General features: G+C 44.8%; 1 protein-coding gene across 8 annotated transcripts; it reads right to left on the minus strand.

Moving 5' to 3' along the window:
• Positions 1 to 302: 302 nt before the first annotated feature.
• On the minus strand, positions 303 to 14,870 carry LOC139539502 (TGF-beta-activated kinase 1 and MAP3K7-binding protein 3-like). 8 transcript variants are annotated; one of them, XM_071342524.1, is made up of 8 exons: positions 14,629 to 14,861; positions 13,274 to 13,382; positions 13,014 to 13,186; positions 8,503 to 9,775; positions 6,885 to 7,045; positions 1,839 to 1,932; positions 1,647 to 1,730; positions 303 to 1,162 (listed from the first exon to the last, which is right to left on the minus strand). In XM_071342524.1, the coding sequence occupies exons 3-8, from the start codon at positions 13,113 to 13,115 to the stop codon at positions 1,011 to 1,013; spliced, it is 1,866 nt and encodes a 621-aa protein (XP_071198625.1). In that variant the 5' UTR covers positions 13,116 to 13,186; positions 13,274 to 13,382; positions 14,629 to 14,861; the 3' UTR covers positions 303 to 1,010. The 8 variants fall into 8 exon arrangements, with proteins under 8 accessions (XP_071198625.1, XP_071198621.1, XP_071198622.1 ...); XM_071342520.1 differs by having other exon boundaries at positions 14,436 to 14,861; XM_071342521.1 differs by having other exon boundaries at positions 13,337 to 13,382; positions 14,629 to 14,859.
• Positions 14,871 to 22,004: the final 7,134 nt, after the last annotated feature.

The raw sequence follows: 22,004 nt of genomic DNA on the forward strand, positions 1-22,004 counted from the left end.
ATAATACTGTGAAAATGGTAATGCCCTGTTTGTTTTCAAACCGCTCTTACACAGAGAATTCCAAACCTCTGCCAATAAAAACAAGTTCAGCTTTCCCCTCTTCACTCAGACCAGTCCTAGATAGCCCTTGCAAAATTGCTGTTTCTTTTGACCATTTAAATGTAAAAACAAATCACAGTAAGGTACTTCAATTGTTACCCAGAAATTATTTGATATTAAGCTAAAAACAGCTATATTGGACCTTTAAACTAAAATGCCACAAACTACAGACAATACAAAAAAAAACACAAGAGACTACAGGAAATAGTCCAGGTGTAAGCAACAGTCACACAGAATCAGCTCCTTTATTAAGTACAGCAACTTGAGCCATTTGCACAGGAAAATTGACATCTTTAACACGGAATACAGTGTGGGCATAATATGCATACAAGTACCAGGAATATATTCATATGCAAGTCTCTTTAGTGTTCTTCATTTGATGAAAGGAGGAGCTCTTGGTACAGAGCTGATACAGTGTATAATCTACATTAGGATGAGTTCACCAGACCCTTTCTTTTTGCCATTGCATTGTCCCACTGTCAGAGTGCAGTGCATCCCTGGCCATTTGTAGAGGAATGTCCCACTGTAAGAAGCGCCTGCGTTCGTCCACGGGGTTTGGGAATGGGCTCAGTCGTGTAAACAGGGCAGTCATTCATTCTGCAATGGAATGTTCACTCTGTAAACCACGCCTCCTCTTCCTGCGTATTTTAAAAACAACGCTCCAGTAGTTGTAGCCACACCCACTGTCCGCTCGACAGCTAGTCCCTCCTTTATAGGTTGCCATGAGAACAGTCTCCCGCTATCCTCTCCTGTAAAAATGCTTTCCTCCAATGGAAACAAGGGTCATAGTGCAGGGGGGAGGGTTATCACACAAAGCCATGGGCGGGGACCAATTGGAGGAGAAGTTTACAGGGATGGAGGAAGTAAGGGTGGGGGGGGTGACTACTATCCGGGATAGGGCTGGGCAAGGTTCAGGTGTAGCGCGGCATCTCGCACTGTTCACAGCGGTTGAGTGCAGGGTGGTTGAGGAAGGTGCATTCTTCACAGCTCCACTGGGCTCCCTCAAAGTCCTCGTCCCTCTGAGGGGGCCCGGCGGCTACAGGCTTGGCGTTCCGCTCCACCTCTGGGAGAAAAACCGAGTCTTAACGTCACACAGACAAACACAGCATATATAGTCTCAGTATTTTTATTTTAAGAAACAATAAGAAGTGGACACTCCACCACTGTTTTGGTAAAACGCTGAAGGATAAGGCTGAAGAAAATGTAACCACTCTCAAATTCATAGACAGAGCTATGGATGCAAGGACTGACCATCCATCATACCAACATTAGTTTGAACCATGTTTTGAGGTTATGCAGTGTTTGTCTACAATTATGTTGTTTACAAACAATGGAGTAAAACAAGCTTACATATTGGGTTCTGACAGGGTACGACAGCTGAACTAAGCTCATGAAGCATTTATATTGGTTCTATTCTTCAATAATTCATTTGGTATATATCATTAATTGAAAAGTATAAAAATAAAATGGATGTATCAATTGCAGATTGCCCCTTTAAGTGTTACCAATGTTTACAATGGTACGATAAAGGACATCATGGTTCTCACCTTTCCTTCCTGGCTTGGGCGGTACCACCGGACCGGTCTGTATGTTCTTATAAAAGTTGTTCTCAGCTTTCGGATCAAACTTCCCTGTGGAAATGATACAATTAGTACAGCATTGGTAGTTTGACTCGTGAATGGGTGCTCCTGTACACTGCATCTTCAAAAGCCTGTGTGTGTGTGTGTGTATACACACACCTCTAGACTGCAGCAGATCTGTCTCTTTCAGGGTGCAGTCGATATCAATCTGAAGCTGTCTGTTCAGACTGCGTAATCGGGTCATCTCTTCAGGCTGGAAAAGGCACAAACACCAGTGGATGAGAGATGAGACACAAAAATAGAGATAACAGAAGGTTTGGTTTCCTACCAAATCTAATACTCTGCAAAGACCTATCTATGTGATAAGAATCAGATAAAAGCTGTTTGTGCATGCACATATACAGGTAACCGCCAAAATAAAGGAAACACCAGCATATAAAGTGTCTTAATAGGGCGTTGAGCCAGAACAGCTGCAATGCACCTTGGCACAAATTCTACAAGTGTCTGGAACTCTATTGGAAGGATGACACCATTCTTCCATCATTTGGTGTTTTGTTGATGGTGGTGGAAAACGCTGTCCAGAATCTCCAATAAGTGTTCAACTGGGTTGAGATCTGGTGACTGAGACAGCCATGGCATAGGGTTTACATTGTTTTCATGCTCATCCAACCATTCAGGGACCACTCGTGCCCTGTGGATGGGGGCATTGTCATCCTATGAGGGCATAGCCATGGTAGCCAAAATAAATGGCCATCCCAGAATTTTTATACATGACTCTAAGCATGATGGGACATTCATTGCTTAATTAACTCTGGAACCACACCTGTGTGGAAGCACCTGCTTTAAATATACTTCACATCCCTCATTTACTCAAGTGTTTCCATTATCTTGGCTGTTACCTGTACTTTTACAGTATATGGTTATTTACGCTGAACAAAAATATAAAAACACAACATGTAACAATTTCAAAGATTTTACTGAGTTCCAGTTTAAGGAAATCAGTCAATTAAAATAAATAAATAAATGAGGCACTAATCTATGTATATCTCATGACTGGGAATACAGATATGCATCTGTTGGTCACAGATACCTTTAAAATAAGCTGTGGATCAGAACACCAGTCAGTATCTGGTGTGAACATTATTTGTCTCATGCAGCACGACAAATCTCCATCACATAGAGTTGATCATGCTGTTGATTGTGGCCTGTGGAATGTTGTCCCACTCCTCTTCAATGGCTGTGCGAACTCGCTGGATATTGGCGGGAACTGGAAAATGCTGTCGTACACATTGATCCAGAGCATCCCAAACATGCTCTACGGGTGACATGTCTGGTGAGTATGCAGGCCATGGAAGAACTGGGTCATTGTCAGCTTCCAGGAATTGTGTACAGATCCTTGCGACATCGGGCTGTGCATTATCATGCTGAAACATGAGGTGATGGCGGCGGATGAATGGCATGTCAATGGGCCTCAGGATCTCGTCACGATATCTCTGTGCATTGAAATTGCCATCTATAAAATGCAATTGTGTTCATTGTCTGTAGCTTATGGCTGCCCAGTGGTGTAAAAAACACCCAATTGTCATACTGGAGTAAAAGTAAAGATAATTTAATAGAAAATGACTAAAGTAAAAGTGCAACTCACCCAGTAAAATACTACTTGAGTAAAAGCCTAAAAGTATTTGGCTTTAAATATACTTAAGTATCAAGAGCAAATGTAATTGCTAAAATATACTTAAGTATCAAAAGTATAAATAATTTCAAATTCCTTATATTAAGCAAATCAGATGGCCTCATTTTCATGTTTAAAAAATTGAAGGATAGCCAAGGGCACAACATTCAGACATAATTTACAAGCAAAGCATGTGATTAGTGAGTCCGCCAGATCAGAGGTAGTAGGGATGACCAGGGATTTTCTCTTGATAAGTACGTGAATTGGAGCATTTCAGTCAGAGTACTTGTCAGGGAAAATGTATGGAGTAAAAAGTACATTATTTTCTTTAGGAATGTAGTTAAGTAACAGTTGTCCATAATATAAATAGTAAAGTAAAAGTACAGATACCCCCCAAAAATACTTAAGTAGTATTTTAAAGTATTTTTACACTTCTGTTCCTGCCCATACCATAACCCCACCACAGGGCACTCTGTTCACAACACTGACATCAGCAAAACGCTCATCCACACGACACCAGACACGTGGTCTGCGGTTATGAGGCCGGTTGGGTGTACTGCCAAATTCTCTAAAACGATGTGGGAGGTGGCTTATGGTAGAGAAATGAACATTCAGTTATCTGGCAACAGCTCTGGTGGACATTTCTGCAGTCAGCATGCCAACTGCACGCTCCCTCATTTTAGAGTGGACATTTTATTGTCCCCTGTATAATGATCATGCTGTTTAATTAGCTTCTTGATATGCCACACCTGTCAAGTGAATGGGTTATCCTGGAAAAGGAGAAATGCTCACTAACAGGAATGTAAAACATTTGTGCATAAAAGTTGAGAGAAATATTATTTTTGTACGTATGGAACATTTTTGGGATCTTTTATTTCAGCTCATGAAACATGGGACCAACACTTTACATGTTGCATGAAATGTTTTGTTCAGTGTAGATACACAACATGACCAAAAGTATTTGGACACCTGCTCGTCGAACGTCTCATTCAAAAATCATGGGCATTAATATGGAGTTGGTCCCCCCTTTGCTGCTATAACAGTTTCCACTCTTCTGGGAAGGCTTTCCACTAGATGTTGGAACATTGCTGAGGGGACTTACTTCCATTCAGCCACACGAGCATTAGTGAGGTCGGGCACTGATGTTGAGCGATTAGGCCTGGCTTGCAGTCTGTGTTCCTTCCCCAAGCTGTTGCCACAAAGTTGTAAACTCAGAATAATCTAGTATGTCATTGTATGCTGTAGCGTTTTCCTTCAATGGACCTAAGGGGCCCAGCCAGAACAATGAAAAACAGCCCCCAGACCATTATTCCTCTTCCACCACACTTTACAGTTGGCACTATGCATTTGGGCAGGTTAAGAGAAATTTGACAAACTGACTTATTGGAAAGGTGGCATCCTATGATGGTGCCACGTTGAAAGTCACTGTGCTCTTCAGTAAGGCATTCTACCGCCAATGTTTGTCTATGGAGATTGCATGGCTGTGTGCTCAATGTTATACACTGGTCAGCAACGGGTGTGGCTGAAATAGCCAAATCCACTAATTTGAAGGGGTGTCCACATTTGTGTATATAGTTTATGTACAGTACTGGTCAAAGTTCACACACCTACTTATTTAAGGGTTTCTTTATTTTTACTATTTTCTACATTGTAGAATAATACTGAAGACATCAAAACTATGAAACAACACATATGGAAGGTCTAGTGATTGTGGAGGCCAGGTCATCTGACGCAGCACTCCATCACTCTTCTTAGTCAAATAGCCCTTACACAGCCTGGAGGTGTGTTGGGTCATTGTCCTGTTGAAAAACAAATGATAGTCCCACTAAGAGCAAATCAGATGAGATGGCGTATCGCTGTGGTAGCCATGCTGGTTAAGTGTGCCTGGAATTCTAAATAAATCACTGACAGTGTCACCAGCAAAGCACCCCCATATCACACGTCCTCCTCCATGCTTCACGGTGGAAACCACACATGCGGAGATCATCCGTTCACCTACTCTGCGTCTCACAAAGACACAGAGGTTGGAACCAAAATCCAAAGTCCAATTTGGACTCATCAGACCAAAAGGACAGATTTCCACCTGTCTAATTTCCATTGTTCATGTTTCTTGGTCCAAGCAAGTCTCTTCTTCTTATTGGTGTCCTTTAGTAGTGGTTTCTTTGCAGCAATTCGACCATGAAAGCATGATTTAACCAGTCTCCTCTGAACAGTTGATGTTGAGATGTATCTGTTACTTGAATTCCGAATAATTTATTTGGCCTGAAATTTCTGAGGCTGGTAACTAATTAACTTATCCTCTGTAGCAGAGGTAACTCTGGGTCTTCCTTACCTGTGGCGGTTCTCATGAGATCCAGTTTCATTTTAAGACCTTCAAGTATTAAAGTAATGATGGACTGTCATTTCTCTTTGCTTATTTGACCTGTTCTTGCCATAATATGGACTTGGTCTTTTACCAAATAGGGCTATATTCTGTATACCACCCCTACCTTGTCACAACACAACTGATTGGCTCAAACGCATTAAGAAGGAAAGAAATTCCACAAATTAACTTTTAACAAGGCACACCTGTTAATTGAAATGCATTCCAGGTGACTACCTCATGAAGCTGGTTGAGAAAATGCCAAGAGTGTGCAAAGCTGTCATCAAGGCAAAGGGTGGCTACTTTGAAGAATCTCAAATATATTTAGATAACACTTTTTTGGTTACTACATAATTCCATGTGTTATTTCATAGTTTTGATGTCTTCACTATTATTCTACAATGTAGAAAATAGTAAAAAATTAAGAAAAACCCTTGAATGAGTAGGTGTTTTGACTGGTACTGTAGCTGTGCAGCAATGTTCCCCATCCAACCTGACAGAGCTTGAGAGGATCTGCAGAGAAGAATGGGAGAAACTAACCAAATACAGGTGTGCCAAGCTTGTAGCATCATACCCAAGAAGACTCGAGGCTGTAATCACTGCCAAAAATGCTTCAACAAAGTAGAGTAAAGGGTCTGAATTCTTATGTAAAATTTATTATTTTCAAAATGTTTTATATATACTTTCCGAATGCGCTGTACATCTCTTTCTTGACTTCCAGTTATACCATTTTCGTTCCTTTAAATCATTTCTGTCCGCAACAACGTCTAAGGCTGCTGTGATATCAGTTTGTTGTTGTTTATAAATTAGCCAAAATGTCTAAAAACCTGTTTTTGCTTTGTCATTATGGGGTATTGTGTGTAGATTGACGAGGGAATAAAAAAAATATTTAAAAAATATTACTATAAGGCTGTAACCTAACAAAATGTGGAAAAAGTAAAGGGGTCGGAATACTTTCCGAAGGCACTATATGTATGTAGCTAGTGAGTGTGTGCCATTGCATTCAAAGGTATGTGTGCGCTCACACATGCCACGTTACGTGCCATGCCTTCAAAAAGGTGTGTGTGTTCGTGTATCCATGTGTGTGATCACCGTGTGTGCCTATGCTTTTACACTTCACAGGTGTGTGTTTGTGTGTGTGCACGCCATGTTATGTCCCTTCACATCTTACCCGGGGGATGAGGCTGCTGCTGTTGACTCGTCTGAAGCGTCTCTGGAGGGCGTCGTACTCCATGTCGTTGACATCTGCCTTCAGCTGCTCCACTTTCTTCCTCTCCATGAGCAGCTCCTTCAGCAGACGCTCCATCCGGGCCCTCTGGTGCAGCAGGAGAGCTGGGGGAAACAGTGGAGGGAACACAGCGCTTCAGATGGGATGAGGGAATACACAGGTGGATGTGCAGGACTGGTTCTGTGCACAGATGAACAAACGCAAACGAGCAAGCACACCAAATGCATACACACAGGAACACACCCCCACGTACATACTATAGACACCTGCATCGGGTCGGATACCCACAGTTCCCCGCAATAAATATATATTTTTACTTTTTTATATATATATATATATTTTTTTTTTTAAATCAGCTGGCGGGTCTGAATAGGGGGGTCTGAATACCCCAGGGAAGGGGTCTGAATAATTCCCGAATACACTGAATGTATGTAAATTCTTTAATTTCACAGCCATATATACACTACCGGTCAAATGTTTTCTTTATTTTTACTATATTCTACATTGTAGAACAGTGAAGACATCAAAACTATGAAATAACACATATGGAATCATTTAGTAACCCCCCCCCAAAAAAGTGTCAAATAAATCAAAATATATTTTATATTTGAGATTCTTCAAATAGCCACCCTTTGCCTTGAGAGCTTTGACATATTTTAATTAAAAATGTTATTTTGATGAATTTATTCATACCATTTCATCCTTCCACAAGATTATAGTCCACTCCAGACACAAATCTAGGGTTGCTACCCAAGCCGGCTGGTAGTTCGTTCTATCGGTTCAATTGCCATACTGACTGGCAACGTTCTTATCCCCTGCTTGCTAGCCAGCCAACTGCGGCTAAGTTACAGTCATGTCAAACCGTGCAGACAGAATAACAACAGTAGCTGCATTTGTTTAAGCTGTTCTCTAGTGACATTTATTTGGATACATCCATAACAATGAACTAATGATGCAATTTCACCTGGCATAGAAAATGTGCTCTCTCATCAGGACTCTGTTGTTCGAGAGCTAGACAACACAGCAAACACAATCACTTCAAACTGAAGCTGGAAAGACTGCAAACTAGCTGCACTTCGTTTCGTTTGACCTGTTTTCTATTGATATATACAAAGAACTATCCATAAAAATTATGCCGATTCGTGATTTCGACCTGCTGAGAAAAGCTGCCTACCTGTCTGTCTCATCCCGACTCCTAACACGTTCATAATTATGGGACAGCTGGAGATCGAATTTGAATAATGAAACAATGTTAGTCTAAAAGAAATGGGAGATAATGTCTAGATGCTTTTTATGGAGGAGATCAAGTTAATAAATTACCTGGCTGGGCTAATGAAACAGTGGAATGTGCAGTCAGATGGAACAGAGTAAATAGGCATTTTAACGTCATAGATTTAGCCGGTGGTAACTTGTGGAATAGACACTGGCTGGGAATGTGGTTTAAACCAATAAACATTTAGGATTAGACCCACCCATTGTATAAACAGCAAATAAGCGCACTGGTAAACACACAAATGCACACACACACACACACTCTTATCCATCCATAAGCCATGCCTACCTTGGGTGTAAGCGTAGTCATCGGAGCCTGAGCTGGACCGGCGGGGCATGCGGTTGGTGATGTGGCTGGCGATGTTACCGGGCAGAGCCGAGATGGGCAGGATAGGTGCCGGGGCCAGCGCATGGTGCTCCCCCTGGTCCACCATGTTGAGCAGAGACTCAGGAGGGGAGGACACGGGAGGGGAGCCTGAGGGGGGCCTCTGCTGGGCCTGGCCTGGGGACACTTTGATCTTAAAGGTGTAGCCCGCCTGGCTGCCCGGCTGGGGCGAGGAGGCAGGTCTGGGCCGCGTGGGGCCTTGGTGCAAGTAGACCCCAGGGTGGAATGCGGCGGGGCCCCCGCCACTAAGGCCTCGCTGGGGTGAGCTCGGTGAGGGGCTTGTGGCCATGTAGAGCGTCTGGCCCGGGGGACAGTGGACGGGGGAGTTGCTGCGGGGCCGTGTGCCCTCCAAGGTGATCTCGATCTGGTTCTTCAGGGAGCTCTTGGGCAGGTAGGGCCGGTAGATGGGCTGCTGCTGTTGGTGGTGCTGGTGGTAGGGCATGCTGGCCAGGGTGGGAGGGCTGATTGGCAGGAAGACATGGGTCTGCTGGTGCTGGGGATGGGGCTGGTGCTGGTGTTGGACTTGGTGCTGGGGCTGTACCTGCTGTTGGGGTTGCACTTGGTGGGGTTGGTGCTGGGGTGAGCTATAGGGGGACTGGTAGGTGGGAGTGGCGTAGGGCGAGGGCTGATACACAGGCTGCCCGGGCGAAGGCCAAGGAGAGGGCTGGGGGCTCTGGGAGGGGGAGGGACGGAGGTAGAGGGCATTGCCACCACTGTTGCCATAGTGACCGACGGGGATATGCAGGGCCTGGGGGGCGTTGGGAAGGTTCTGGGAGAGGGTGACCGTGATGGGGTTCATGGTGTAGCGGGGAACGGGGGAGTAGGTAGGGGACATGCCCTGCATGGGAGGAGGGGTGGGGGTGCTGGCTGAGCGCCCCCCGTGCTCCTTCATGAAGAAGGGGTTGTACCCCGGCGAGGGTGCCATGGTGGCGGGGGCCGAGAGGGGTTCCTGGAAGCCGGCCCGCGGAAGCTCGATGTGACCGTCGCTGGAGCTGTGCACCAGGGAGCGCCCACCCCCGTTGGACTTGCCCGCCTCCGGGGGGGGGTAGCCCAACTGGATGTGCAGCATGTGGTTCCGGCTCAGACGAACCTCCTCCGGACTGTGGAACTCCCCATAGAGGTATCTGTTACTCTCCTGAGCCAGTAGGCGGCAGCATATATCCAGGTTGTTGTTGTTCTGGAGGAGAGAGGAGACAGCAGACAGGAAAACAGCAAGCTCAGTGATGGAGGCCAGACTGGAATTCTATAGCGGTCACTGCTCTCTGTCTATTAACTGTAGAAAACAGAGGGTCACTAACCCCGACTAAATCGTCGACCAAACCCCACAAACAGCTGTCAATGTTCAACTTCATGTGTAACAGCATACAGGAACTTCAACAAGAAAATGAGTGTATGTTGGTAGCCTGTTGTGTATCTATGCTTCCAAAATGGCACCTTAACATGTTGTGTAGACTGAGCACGCGTGTGCACCATTGCGCGAATGTTGATTTTGCACATCCACACCAGACGCGATCCAGACACGCAGGTTGAAATGTCAAAACGAACTCAACCAACTAAACAGCAAAAAAAAAGAAATGTCCCTTTTTCAGGACCCTTTCTTTCAAAGAAAATTCGTAAAAATCAAAATAACTTCACAGATGTTCATTGTAAAGGGTTTAAACACTGTTTCCCATGCTTGTTCAATGAACCATAAGTAATTAATGAGCATGCACCTGTGGAACGGTCGTTAAGACACTAACAGGCTGAGGGCTAAAATAGAAGTCAGTTCTATTTCTGACGCAGAAATAGTCCTGCCTCTCCCATCTCCTCATTGGTTATACCCACGTGGGTGACAGAAAGACGAACGAGGTCGGTGGCGGTAATGCACCTAATTTATGATAGTTGCCAATCGCAATTTGAAGTCAAAAGAAGAAAAAGCCTAGGAGGAGAGATGACTAGAAACGATTCGGTTGACCGTTTTATGTGTGGATTAATTGTCGGAGTAGAGGACCTTGTGCATTTCAGGTAAAATAACAACTTAATGTTTATATCCCAGGAAAAATTAGCTAGCAACAGCAAGCTAGCTAAATAGGACAAATTAGCTAGCAAGTGCAAGCTAGCTAGCTAAATTGCCATAAAGGTTTAATGCTTTTCGACCTGTCCCCGAATTAATGTAATTATTTCAGAGTTTGTTTTGATATTTTAACCTGCGTGTCGTGATCACGTTTGGTGTGGGGAGACAAAATAAATGCATGCATGATGGAGCACGCGCGCAGCAAGGTTCGGTGTAACAGCTTACAGATGGTAGGCAATTAAGGTCACAGTTATGAAAACTTAGGACACTAAAAAGAGGCCTTTCTACTGACTCTGAAAAACAGAAAGATGCCTAGGGTCCCTGCTCATCAGCGTGAACGTGCCTTAGGCATGCTGCAAGGAGGCATAAGGACTGCTGATGTGGCCAGGGCAAGAAATTGCAATGTCCGTACTGTGAGACACCCAAGACATCACTACAGGGAGACAGGACGGACATCTGATCGTCCTCGCAGTGGCAGACCACGTGTAACAACACCTGCACAGGATTGGTACGTCCGAACATCACACCTGCGGGACAGGTACAGGATGGCAACAACAACTGCCCGAGTTACACCAGGAACGCACAATGCCTCCATCAGTGCTCAGACTGTCCCCAATAGGCTGAGAGAGGCTGGACTGAGGGCTTGTAGTCCTGCTGTAAGGCAGGTCCTCACCAGACATCACTGGCAACAACATTGCCGATAGGCACAAACCCACCGTCACTGAACAAGACAGGACTGGCAAAAAGTGCTCTTCACTGACGAGTTACGGTTTTGTCTCACCAGGGGTGATGGTCGGATTCGCGTTCATCATCGAAGGAATGAGCGTTACACCGAGGCCTGTATTCTGGAGCGGGATCGATTTGGAGGTGGAGGCTCCGTCATGGTCTGGGGCGGTGTGTCACAGCATCTTTGGACTGAGCTTGTTGTCATTGCAGGCAATCTCAACACTGTGCGTTACAGGGAAGACATCCTCCTCCCTCATGTGGTACCCTTCCTGCAGGCTCATCCTGACATGACCCTCCAGCATGACAATGCCACCAGCCATACTGCTCGTTCTGTGCGTGATTTCCTGCAAGACAGGAATGTCAGTGTTCTGCCATGGCCAGTGAAGAGCCCTGATCTTAATCCCATTGAGCACGTCTGGGACCTGTTGGATCAGAGGGTGAGGGCTAGGGCCATTCCCCCCAGAAATGTCCGGGAACTTGCAAGTGCCTTGGTGGAAGAGTGTGGTAACATCTCCCAGCAAGAACTGGCAAATCTGGTGCAGTCCATGAGGAGGAGATGCACTGCAGTACTTAATGCAGCTGGTGGCCACACCAGAAACTGACTGTTACTTTTGATTTTGACCCCGCTTTGTTCAAGGATACATTATTTAATTTCTGTTAGTCACATGTCTGTGGAACTTGTTCAGTTTATGTCTATGTTTATGTTGTTGAATCTTGCTATGTTCATACAAATATTTACACATGTTGAGTTTGCTGAAAATAAACGCATTTGACATTGAGAGGACGTTTCTTTTTTTGCTGAGTTTATTATTATTTGGGGACAGGTCGAAACACATGAAACATTCACGGACATGCTGTTGCTATCTAATTTGTTCTGGGATATAAACATTGGGTTGTTAAATGCACACAGTCCTTTTTTCCCCTGGATCTTTGTGGAATTTTGACCCATTTCAAGGCACACAAAATAGTGTGTTCTCTAGTCAGACATTTAATCCACAGATAAAAGATAGAAGGGGAAACTAATAGTTTCTAGTAGGGGCGGCAGGTAGCCTAGTGGTTAGAGCGCCAGTAACCGAAAGGTTGCGAGATCGAATCCCCGAGCTGACAAGGTAAAAATCTGTTGTTTTGCCCCTGAACAAGGCAGTTAACCAACTGTTCCTAGGCCATCATTGTAAATAAAAATGTGTTGTTAACTGACTTGACTGGTTAAATAAAGGTTAAATAATATATATATATATATATATATATATATATATAAAAAAAAAAAATCTCTCCTCCATCAGTAGTCTTCTTCTGACTGTAAGTTGGCAACCAACTTTAAGGTGCATTACCACCACCAACTGGACTGGAGTGTGGACCTCAGTTCATCATTCAATCACCCACGTGGGTAAATACTCTTAAAAACCAATGAGGAGATGGGAGAGGCGGGACTTTAGCACCTGACTACGCAGTTTAGATTAAATTATTGAATAAAATGTAAGTGTACATTTATTTTGCAGAGTGGTCTGCATGTAATTCCCTATGCAGTACACTACTTTTGACCAGGGCCTATATGGCTCTGGTCAAAAGTAACACAATAGAGTGCCATTTGGGACGTAAGGTATGTGCTCATAGCTGTCTGACTGCTGTATCCTACCTGCAGAAGGCACTGGGACACTACTCCCTCTGGGATCTCGGGGAAGCGCTGCTTGAGGTCCTGCAGGATGTGATAGTCTAGCGGAGGGCCTCCCTGCGCCATCCTGAGCCCACAGATAGTCACTGACCCCACAGCCGTAAACGCTGCTGCTGCACCTGTGCTCCTCTCATCCCCTACACACACACACACAGTCAGTGTCATCATGGAAAGCTTGCATCAATCTTCGATCATTATCGTGTCACATCAGCCCATCCACACACCATTAAAAGTCTGTCTCCAAACCAGTGCTTTAAATAGAAGCACAAGTCAGTCGTTGAGCTTACATTCGAAAGGAAGGTGGCTTTTTGGCAGCTTTGTTCAGCGGCTCCTCTGCAACAATAACAACAATTAGGCAACACATGTTACACACAGGTATCGGCCCTAAAGACCAGACCAAACAGACAAGCCGACATTACGATAAAGCAGCAAAGATAGTTTAACCGGGCTAAAACTGGTCGAGAACCCCATCGGACAATTCACATAACGGCGGATTTGGCTGTAACAGAAGCATGGCATGGATCTGTCTCTGTTGTTTGTTTAGTCATCTCACTGCACCAAGCAACAACCTGAAATTCAAGACAGCTAACATGACAATGTTGGCAAGTGTTACCTAACGTTAGCTAGCTCATACTGAACACGAACGTGGTAGCTCGCAAAGCGTTAGAATCATCGACAACAGTGACATTTAAGCCATCTAGCTAGCTGACTAACGTTAAAGCGTTAGCTACCTACCGTTATCACTCTGCAGTGGACACTGATCTGACTCATAATTTGTGGTCAACCATGCTAGAACGTCAACTGGTAACGAGCTAACTAGTTTCTTTAGACATAGGACTTAGCTTAGACTGAACCAAGCTAGCTACCTAGCTTTCACCAACATAAACAAAATAGCGCACCGTCAAGTACTAGTAAGTTAAGTAGCCAACCAACTAGTTACATTAGCTAGCTAACGTTACCTGGCTGGCTAGCTAACTGTAAGCTAGCCAATTTAGTGGTTTTTGATAAGCTCGTTATATATGAACAATCATTATGCGCATTGATGATGGCTACGAGTAACTAACTAGCAACCATAAAGTATCGAGCTAAAGAGTAACGTTAGCTAGCTAACGTAAGATAGCTCGCTAGAGGCCAACTTCTTAAGGGGGAATGCTGACCAGAAAGGCACAACAACAAGCACGCTGACATAGAAGCTAGCTAATAACATTAGCCAGATAGCTGGCTACGGTTCCTTTCTTTGTATATTAAATAACTAACTACTGTACAGATAGATTTAAGCTAACTACAGAAGTGATATGGCTACCATTAGCTTTCTAGCTGACTATTAACGTTACATCGAAACCAAGCCAAGGCGGACACCATAGCTTGCTAGCTACTTCGACTTACCATGAGCTTACTCACTCTTGTCATGGACCATTATAACGTTTAAGAGAAAGCACATTAATGTGATATTTTCCGAAAGTGGCAGACGAATATGTATTTCACTCTTGATGGATAAAGCGATTATGTTACATTCCAAGACAGGGCCGTCGTCAATACAACGTACGAAATTGCCTGTATCGCGAAAGATGTCACTCACAGTTTATCAAACCAGGAAGTTGTATTTTGCGCCCTTGTTCTTCGATGAGGTTTAACGGCGGTTGGCATCCAGTAAACGTTGCATTACCGCCATCAACGAGACTGGGGTATAAATCCCTTTTACTTTGTATGAGGGCAAAAAATTAAATAAAAAATATCCTACCATCTAACCCTACACTCATTAATAACCCACCTCCCTATTCCACTATTTAAACCTATCTAGTCCTACCTCAGGTCAACGGCCAGGAAGGACTGGACACCACCCCTCAACACACCCTGTAAATCTTCTGACATTAAATCTCATACACCCAAATACTTCTCTGCCGCTGCCACCACATCCTCTATTTTCTAACCATTGCTATGAACACTAAAAAGCCAATCTTACTGAAGCATATATCACTTGTTGGCCTATCACTCTACTACTCACACAAATCCTCACATGATCCTTTCCCCTTGACCCAGCTTCCTCTACTTTGTTCACTGCTTCAGAAGTGCACTACTCTAACCCTGGTAACCTCAACCTACCTCTCTCGCACCGGAAACACTTCTGATTGCTTCTTTCCCCAATATTACACATTCCTTTGTCTCATGCCCTTCTGCACACTTCTCACACCTAGGAACCTCCCTCCTACACACTGCTGCCACGTGCCCATAAGCGTGACAACTGTAACAACGTAATGGATTTGGCACAAAATCTTGTACGGGATAACTGAAATATCCTAACATTTCTCTGGCAGACTCAACATCAAAACTCAAAAGAACAGACAATGACTCTTCTGTTTCACCACTCATACCACCTTGTCTGCGTCGCACCAAACAATGAGCATAACAAACATCGGAAATCTTCCCATTTAGTTGGTCGACTTTCACATTTACCGCTACCCCAGTAATCACTCCTTTCAATGACGCCCTTTTCTTGAGAGCAAAACAAGTCACAGTTCTCCCCATTTGTGTGGCGCCTGCTCCCTCTGACCGGCAGAAACACAAACAATTATCACAAGACCACTTTGGGCTACCTTCACAGATTCCAGAGCTCCCAACTCCATTTTCACCCACCCTGAAACCACATATGGATCAGCCAAAAGGCAGGGGTCCACTTTCTCAAAACATTTCTCTCCTACCCTCACAGACTCATCTTTATCCTGACCATCGATGCAAGCCCCGAGCTCCGAGAACTTCACCACGCCTGCCACCTCCGATAATTTGCCCACCTTCACTTCCATTTTGCCTCCAGACCTTGATCCAGCATACGGCTCACTCTGCTTACACTTTCCACCACTCTTCTTCGACAAACCACCTACCTTTTTCAATTTACACACAATGCCCCATGATGACGAAGCAAAACCAGGTTTAATTTTTTTTAAGCAAATTTATAACAAATGAAAACATAAATACTTTATTTACATAAGTATTCAGACCCATTGCTATGAGACTCGAAATTGAGCTCAACTTCCTCCTGTTCCCATTGATCAGCCTTCTACAACAGATCTGAGGAAGGGTACCAAAACATTTCTGCAGCATTGAAGGTCCCCAAGAACACAGTGGCCTCCATCATTCATAAATGGAAGAAGTTTGGAACCACCAAGACTTCCTAGAGCTGGCAACCCGGCCAAACTGAGCAATCGGGGGTGAAGGGCCTTGGTCTGGTAGGTGACAAAGAACCTGATGGTCACTCTGACAGAGCTCCAGAGTTCATCTGTGGAGATGGGAGAACCGTCCAGAAGGACAACCATCTCTGCAGCACTACACCAACCAGGTATTTATGGTAGAGTGGCCAGACGGAAGCCACTCCTCAGGAAAAGGCACATGATGCCCGCTTGGAGTTTGCCAAAAGGCACCTAAAGACTCTCAGACCATGATAAATAAGATTCTCTGGTCTGATGACATCAAGATTGAACTATTTGGCCTGAATGCTAAGCATCACGTCTGGAGGAAACCTGACACCATCCCTATGGTGAAGCATGGGGGTGGCAACATCATGCTGTGGGGATGTTTTTCAGCGGCAGGGACTGGGAGACTGGTCAGGATTGAGGGAAAGATGAAAGTAGCAAAGTACAGAGAGATCCTAGATGAAAACCTGCTCCAAAGCACTCAGGACCTCAGTCTGGGGTGAAGGTTCACCTTCCAACAGGAGAACGACCCTAAGCACACAACCAAGACAACGCTTGAGTGGCTTCGGGACAAGTCTCTGAATGTCCTTGAGTGGCCAAGCCAGAGCCAGACTTGAACCTGATCGAACATCTCTGGAGAGACCTGAAAATAGCTGTGCATTGATGCTCCCCATCCAACTTGACAGAGCTTGAGAGGATCTGCAGAGAAGAATGGGAGAAACTCCCCAAATACAGGTGTGCCAAGCTTGTAGCTTCATACCCAAGAAGACTCAAGGCTGTAATCACTGTTAAAGGTGCTTCAACAAAGTACTGAGTAAAGGGTCTGAATATTTATGTAAATGTCATATTTCAAAAAAATGTATATATACTTTCCGAATGCCCTTTACATCTCGTTCTTGCCTTCTCAAGTTATGCCATTTTCGTTCCTTTAATAATTTTTGAAATCAAATCAGGTTTATTTTATATAGCCCTTCGTACATCAGCTAATATCTCGAAGTGCTGTACAGAAACCCAGCCTAAAACCCCAAACAGCAAGCAATGCAGGTGTAGAAGCACGGCGACTAGGAAAAACTCCCTAGAAAGGCCAAAACCTAGGAAGAAACCTAGAGAGGAACTAGGCTATGAGGGGTGGCCAGTCCTCTTCTGGCTGTGCCGGGTGGAGATTATAACAGAACATGGCCAAGATGTTCAAATGTTCATAGATGACCAGCATGGTCAAATAATAATCAGGAGTAAATGTCAGTTGGCTTTTCATAGCCGATCATTAAGAGTATCTCTACCGCTCCTGCGGTCTCTAGAGAGTTGAAAACAGCAGGTCTGGGACAGGTAGCACGTCCGGTGGACAGGTCAGGGTTCCATAGCCGCAGGCAGAACAGTTGAAACTGGAACTGCAGCAAGGCTAGGTGGACTGGGGACAGCAAGGAGTCATCATGCCCGGTAGTCCTGACGCATGGTCCTAGGGCTCAGGTCCTCCGAGAGAGAGAAAGAAAGAGAGAAGGAGAGAATTAGAGAGAGCATACTTAAATTCACACAGGACACCGGATATGACAGGAGAAGTACTCCAGATATAACCAACTGACCCTAGCCCCCCGACACATAAACTATTTTTGTCTGCACATCAACTTCTAAGGCTGCTCCCCCACTAGATAGCACCGCCACCTCATACTCTGCTTCAAAACTCAATAGGACAGACAGTGTCTTCTCAGTTTCATCATGCTTGGGACCGGGTCACAGATCTTGTCCCGAGGCGTGTGACGCGAAGCACCCGCTCCCTCTGGGCAGAAGAAAAACTGAAAATCATTACAAGTCCACCTCGAGCTACTTTCACAGATTTAAAAGTACCCAATTCATTTTTTCTACCCAGCCTGAGACTACATATGGTTCAGCCAAAAAGCAGGGGTCCACTTTCTCCAAACATGTCACTCCCACTGGGCCAGCATCAACCTTTGCATGGCCATCATGGCGAGGATCCGACTCGGAGGTCTTTACAACGCCAATGCAGGTAATTCATCCTCACTTTCGTCAGGTTCAATTTCTACTTGGCGCCATTCTTCCTCAACACACATCTTCCTTCTGCCCTCGGCTTTTCTGCTTCTTCCTCGCTGTCCATAACCATGTCTATCCGTTCACCAAGCTCATGCCGTGCCTTCATCCACTGTATTGTTTGCAGAACATGCACTGATTGCCTTTCTCCAATACCCAACTACTGTTCCTTTGCCCAATGTACTAGTCTGGCAATCTCTGGCCTCTCCATCCTCCCAAAACGTGCCATAGTCGCCAGCCAGGTCTCCTCCTCATTATTCAAAGAACACTCACTGGGAGTCAGCATGTTGCTTATCTCCTCTCTCTCTCTCTCTCTCTCTCTCTCTCTCTCTCTCTCTCTCTCTCTCTCTCTCTCTCTCTCTCTCTCTCCCCTCTCTCTCTCTCTCACACACACACACACTATTGCTCCCAGTCTCTCCCTCCAACCTTTTCTAGCATGAGAGCTACTTTTTAAAAATTAAACGCTGCGAGCTACTAATAGTTTTTTTCCTATCTTTTAAATAGGCACATGCTTCTCTTCTCCTCTACCCTGCAACTCTTCGCCGGGTTCTTGGTGTACAAGACATGTGTTTTCTGTCAATATATCTGGTAATATAATGGTTAATAAGCAGTATTTGGCAGGTCCCATAAAGTTCTCATTTTTTTTTATTTTTTATTTTTAAAACTTTTTTCTTCGTTGTATTTTTCCTGTTTTGGGATTTCCCCCCCCTTTTTTTACTCTCAATGTAACAATTATTCCTAGTGAAACAACGAAAATTGATGTTCTGAGTTCATGTCAATGCTTAAATCACATCAGAAGACCATTTCTGAAGTCTAGAAAAAAACGAACACATTTTTTTGGGGTGTAATTCCCCTTTAATTGTGTATCTAGCAAGAGAAGAATAGAGCTTGCCAGCTTTGCATTTATTTTTATTTTTTTATTTCACCTTTATTTAACCAGGTAGGCCAGTTGAAAACAAGTTCTTATTTACAACTGCGACCTGGCAAAGATAAAGCAAAGCAGTGCGACACAAACAACACAGAGTTACACATGGGATAAACAAAAGTACAGTCAATAACACAATAGAAAAGTCTATATACAGTGTGTGCAAATGTATTAAGATTAGGGAGGTAAGGCAATAAATAGGCCATAGGGGCGAAATAATTACAATTTAGAAATTAAACACTGGAGTGATTGATGTGCAGAAGATGAATGTGCAAGTAGAGATACTGGGGTGCAAAAGAGCAAAAAATAAATAACAATATGGGGAAGAGGTAGTTGGGTGGGCTATTTACAGATAGCCTGTGTACAGGTGCAATGATCAGTAAGCTGCTCTGACAGCTGATGCTTAAAGTTACTGAGGGAGATATAAGACTCCAGCTTCAGTGATTTTTGCAATTCATTCCAGTCATTGGCAGCAGAAAACTGGAAGGAAAGGTGGCCAAAGGAGGAGTTGGCTTTGGGGATGACTAGTGAAATATAAATGCTGGAGCATGTGCTACGGGTGGGTGCTGCTATGGTGACCAGTGAGCTGAGATAAGGCGGGGCTATACCTAGCAAAGACTTGTAGATGACCTGGAGCCAGTGGGTTTGGCAACGAATATGAAGCAAGGGCCAGCCAACGAGAGCATACAGGTCGCAGTGGTGGGTAGTATATGGGGCTTTGGTGACAAAACGGATGGCACTGTGATAGACTACATCCAATTTGCTGAGTAGAGTGTTGGAGGCTATATTGTAAATGACATCGCTGAAGTCAAGGATCGGTAGCATAGTCAGTTTTACGATGGTATGTTTGGCAGGATGAGTGAAGGATGCTTTGTTGCGAAATAGGAAGCAGATTCTAGATTTAATTTTGGATTGGAGATGCTTAATGTGAGTCTGGAAGGAGAGTTTACAGTGTAACCAGACACCTAGGTATTTGTAATTGTCCACATATTCTAAGTCAGAACCGTTCAGAGTAGTGATGCTGGACGGGCGGGCAGGTGTGGGCAGCGATCGGTTGAAGAGCATGCATTTAGTTTTACTTGCATATAAGAGCAGTTGGAGGCCACAGAAGGAGAGTTGTATGGCATTGAAGCTCGTCTGGAGGTTAGTTAACACAGTGTCCAAAGAAGGTCCAGAAGTATACAGAATGGTGTCGTCTGCGTAGAGGTGGATCAGAGACTCACCACCAGCAAGAGCGACATCATTGATGTATACAGAGAAAAGAGTCGGCCTGAGAATTGAACCCTGTGGCACCCCCATAGAGACTGCCAGAGGTCCAGACAACAGGCCCTCCGATTTGACACACTGAACTCTGTCTGAGAAGTAGTTGGTGAACCAGGCGAGGCAGTCATTTGAGAAACCAAGGCTGTTGAATCTGCCGATAAGAATTTGGTGATTGACAGTCGAAGCCTTGGCCAGGTCGATGAAGACGGCTGCACTGTATTGTCTTTTATCGATGGCAGTTATGATATCGATGATACCAGCTCGGAAACCAGATTGCAATTGCGGAGAAGGTACGGTGGTATTCGAAATTGTCGGTGATCTGTTTGTTAACTTGGCTTTCGAAGACTTTAGAAAGGCAGGGTAGGATAGATATAGGTCTGTAGCAGTTTGGGTCTAGAGTGTCTCCCCCTTTGAAGAGGGGGATGACCGTGGCAGCTTTCCAATCTTCAGGGATCTCAGACAATACGAAAGAGAGGTTGAACAGGCTAGCTTGTAGTCCTAAAAACAGAAATGAGTCACCTTTAGTTCGTTCAGCCATTCCTATGGGGAAAATGAATGGGGAAAGAGTAGGGTTTTGGGATAAACGCCAACAATAAGGTCTGAGGTTAACCCAGGCTTAGGAGATCTAATACGTTTTGTTCTATGAGATAATATCAAGTCAGTTAACATGATCTTAATGAATGATGAAGTCTTTATTTGTTTTATCTGCTTTTGTTATTACATAAATGCTTCAAAATTAACAAAAAGAGACGTTAGCTGATTAAGATTAGTTGTGTCCTCCTCCCAGAGTGCTAAGAACCTTGGTTTGATCCTGGACAACACCCTGTCGTTCTCAACTCACATCAAGGCGGTGACCCGTTCCTGTAGGTTCATGCTCTACAACATTCGCAGAGTACGACCCTGCCTCACACAGGAAGCGGCGCAGGTCCTAATCCAGGCACTTGTCATCTCCCGTCTGGATTACTGCAACTCGCTGTTGGCTGGGCTCCCTGCCTGTGCTATTAAACCCCTACAACTCATCCAGAACGCCGCAGCCCGTCTGGTGTTCAACCTTCCCAAGTTCTCTCACGTCACCCCGCTCCTCCGCTCTCTCCACTGGCTTCCAGTTGAAGCTCGCATCCGCTACAAGACCATGGTGCTTGCCTACGGAGCTGTGAGGGGAACGGCACCTCCGTACCTTCAGGCTCTGATCAGGCCCTACACCCAAACAAGGGCACTGCGTTCATCCACCTCTGGCCTGCTCGCCTCCCTACCTCTGAGGAAGTACAGTTCCCGCTCAGCCCAGTCAAAACTGTTCGCTGCTCTGGCACCCCAATGGTGGAACAAACTCCCTCACGACGCCAGGTCAGCGGAGTCAATCACCACCTTCCGGAGACACCTGAAACCCCACCTCTTTAAGGAATACCTAGGATAGGATAAAGTAATCCTTCTAACCCCCCCCCCTCCCCCTTAAAAGAGTTAGATGCACTATTGTAAAGTGGTTGTTCCACTGGATATCATAAGGTGAATGCACCAATTTGTAAGTCGCTCTGGATA

This window comes from Salvelinus alpinus, chromosome 15, assembly GCF_045679555.1.
Source record: "Salvelinus alpinus chromosome 15, SLU_Salpinus.1, whole genome shotgun sequence".
Classification (NCBI taxonomy): domain Eukaryota; kingdom Metazoa; phylum Chordata; class Actinopteri; order Salmoniformes; family Salmonidae; genus Salvelinus; species Salvelinus alpinus.

Excerpts from the sequence above, each read along its gene's own strand:
- LOC139539502 (XM_071342524.1), bottom strand. The coding sequence starts at position 13,115 with ATGGCGCAGGGAGGCCCTCCGCTAGACTATCACATCCTGCAGGACCTC. Across the intron at positions 7,046-8,502 it reads TGACTACGCTTACACCCAAG|CTCTCCTGCTGCACCAGAGG; the intron begins GTAGGCATGGCT and ends TGTTTCCCCCAG. Across the intron at positions 1,933-6,884 it reads GCAGCAGCCTCATCCCCCGG|CCTGAAGAGATGACCCGATT; the intron begins GTAAGATGTGAA and ends TGCCTTTTCCAG.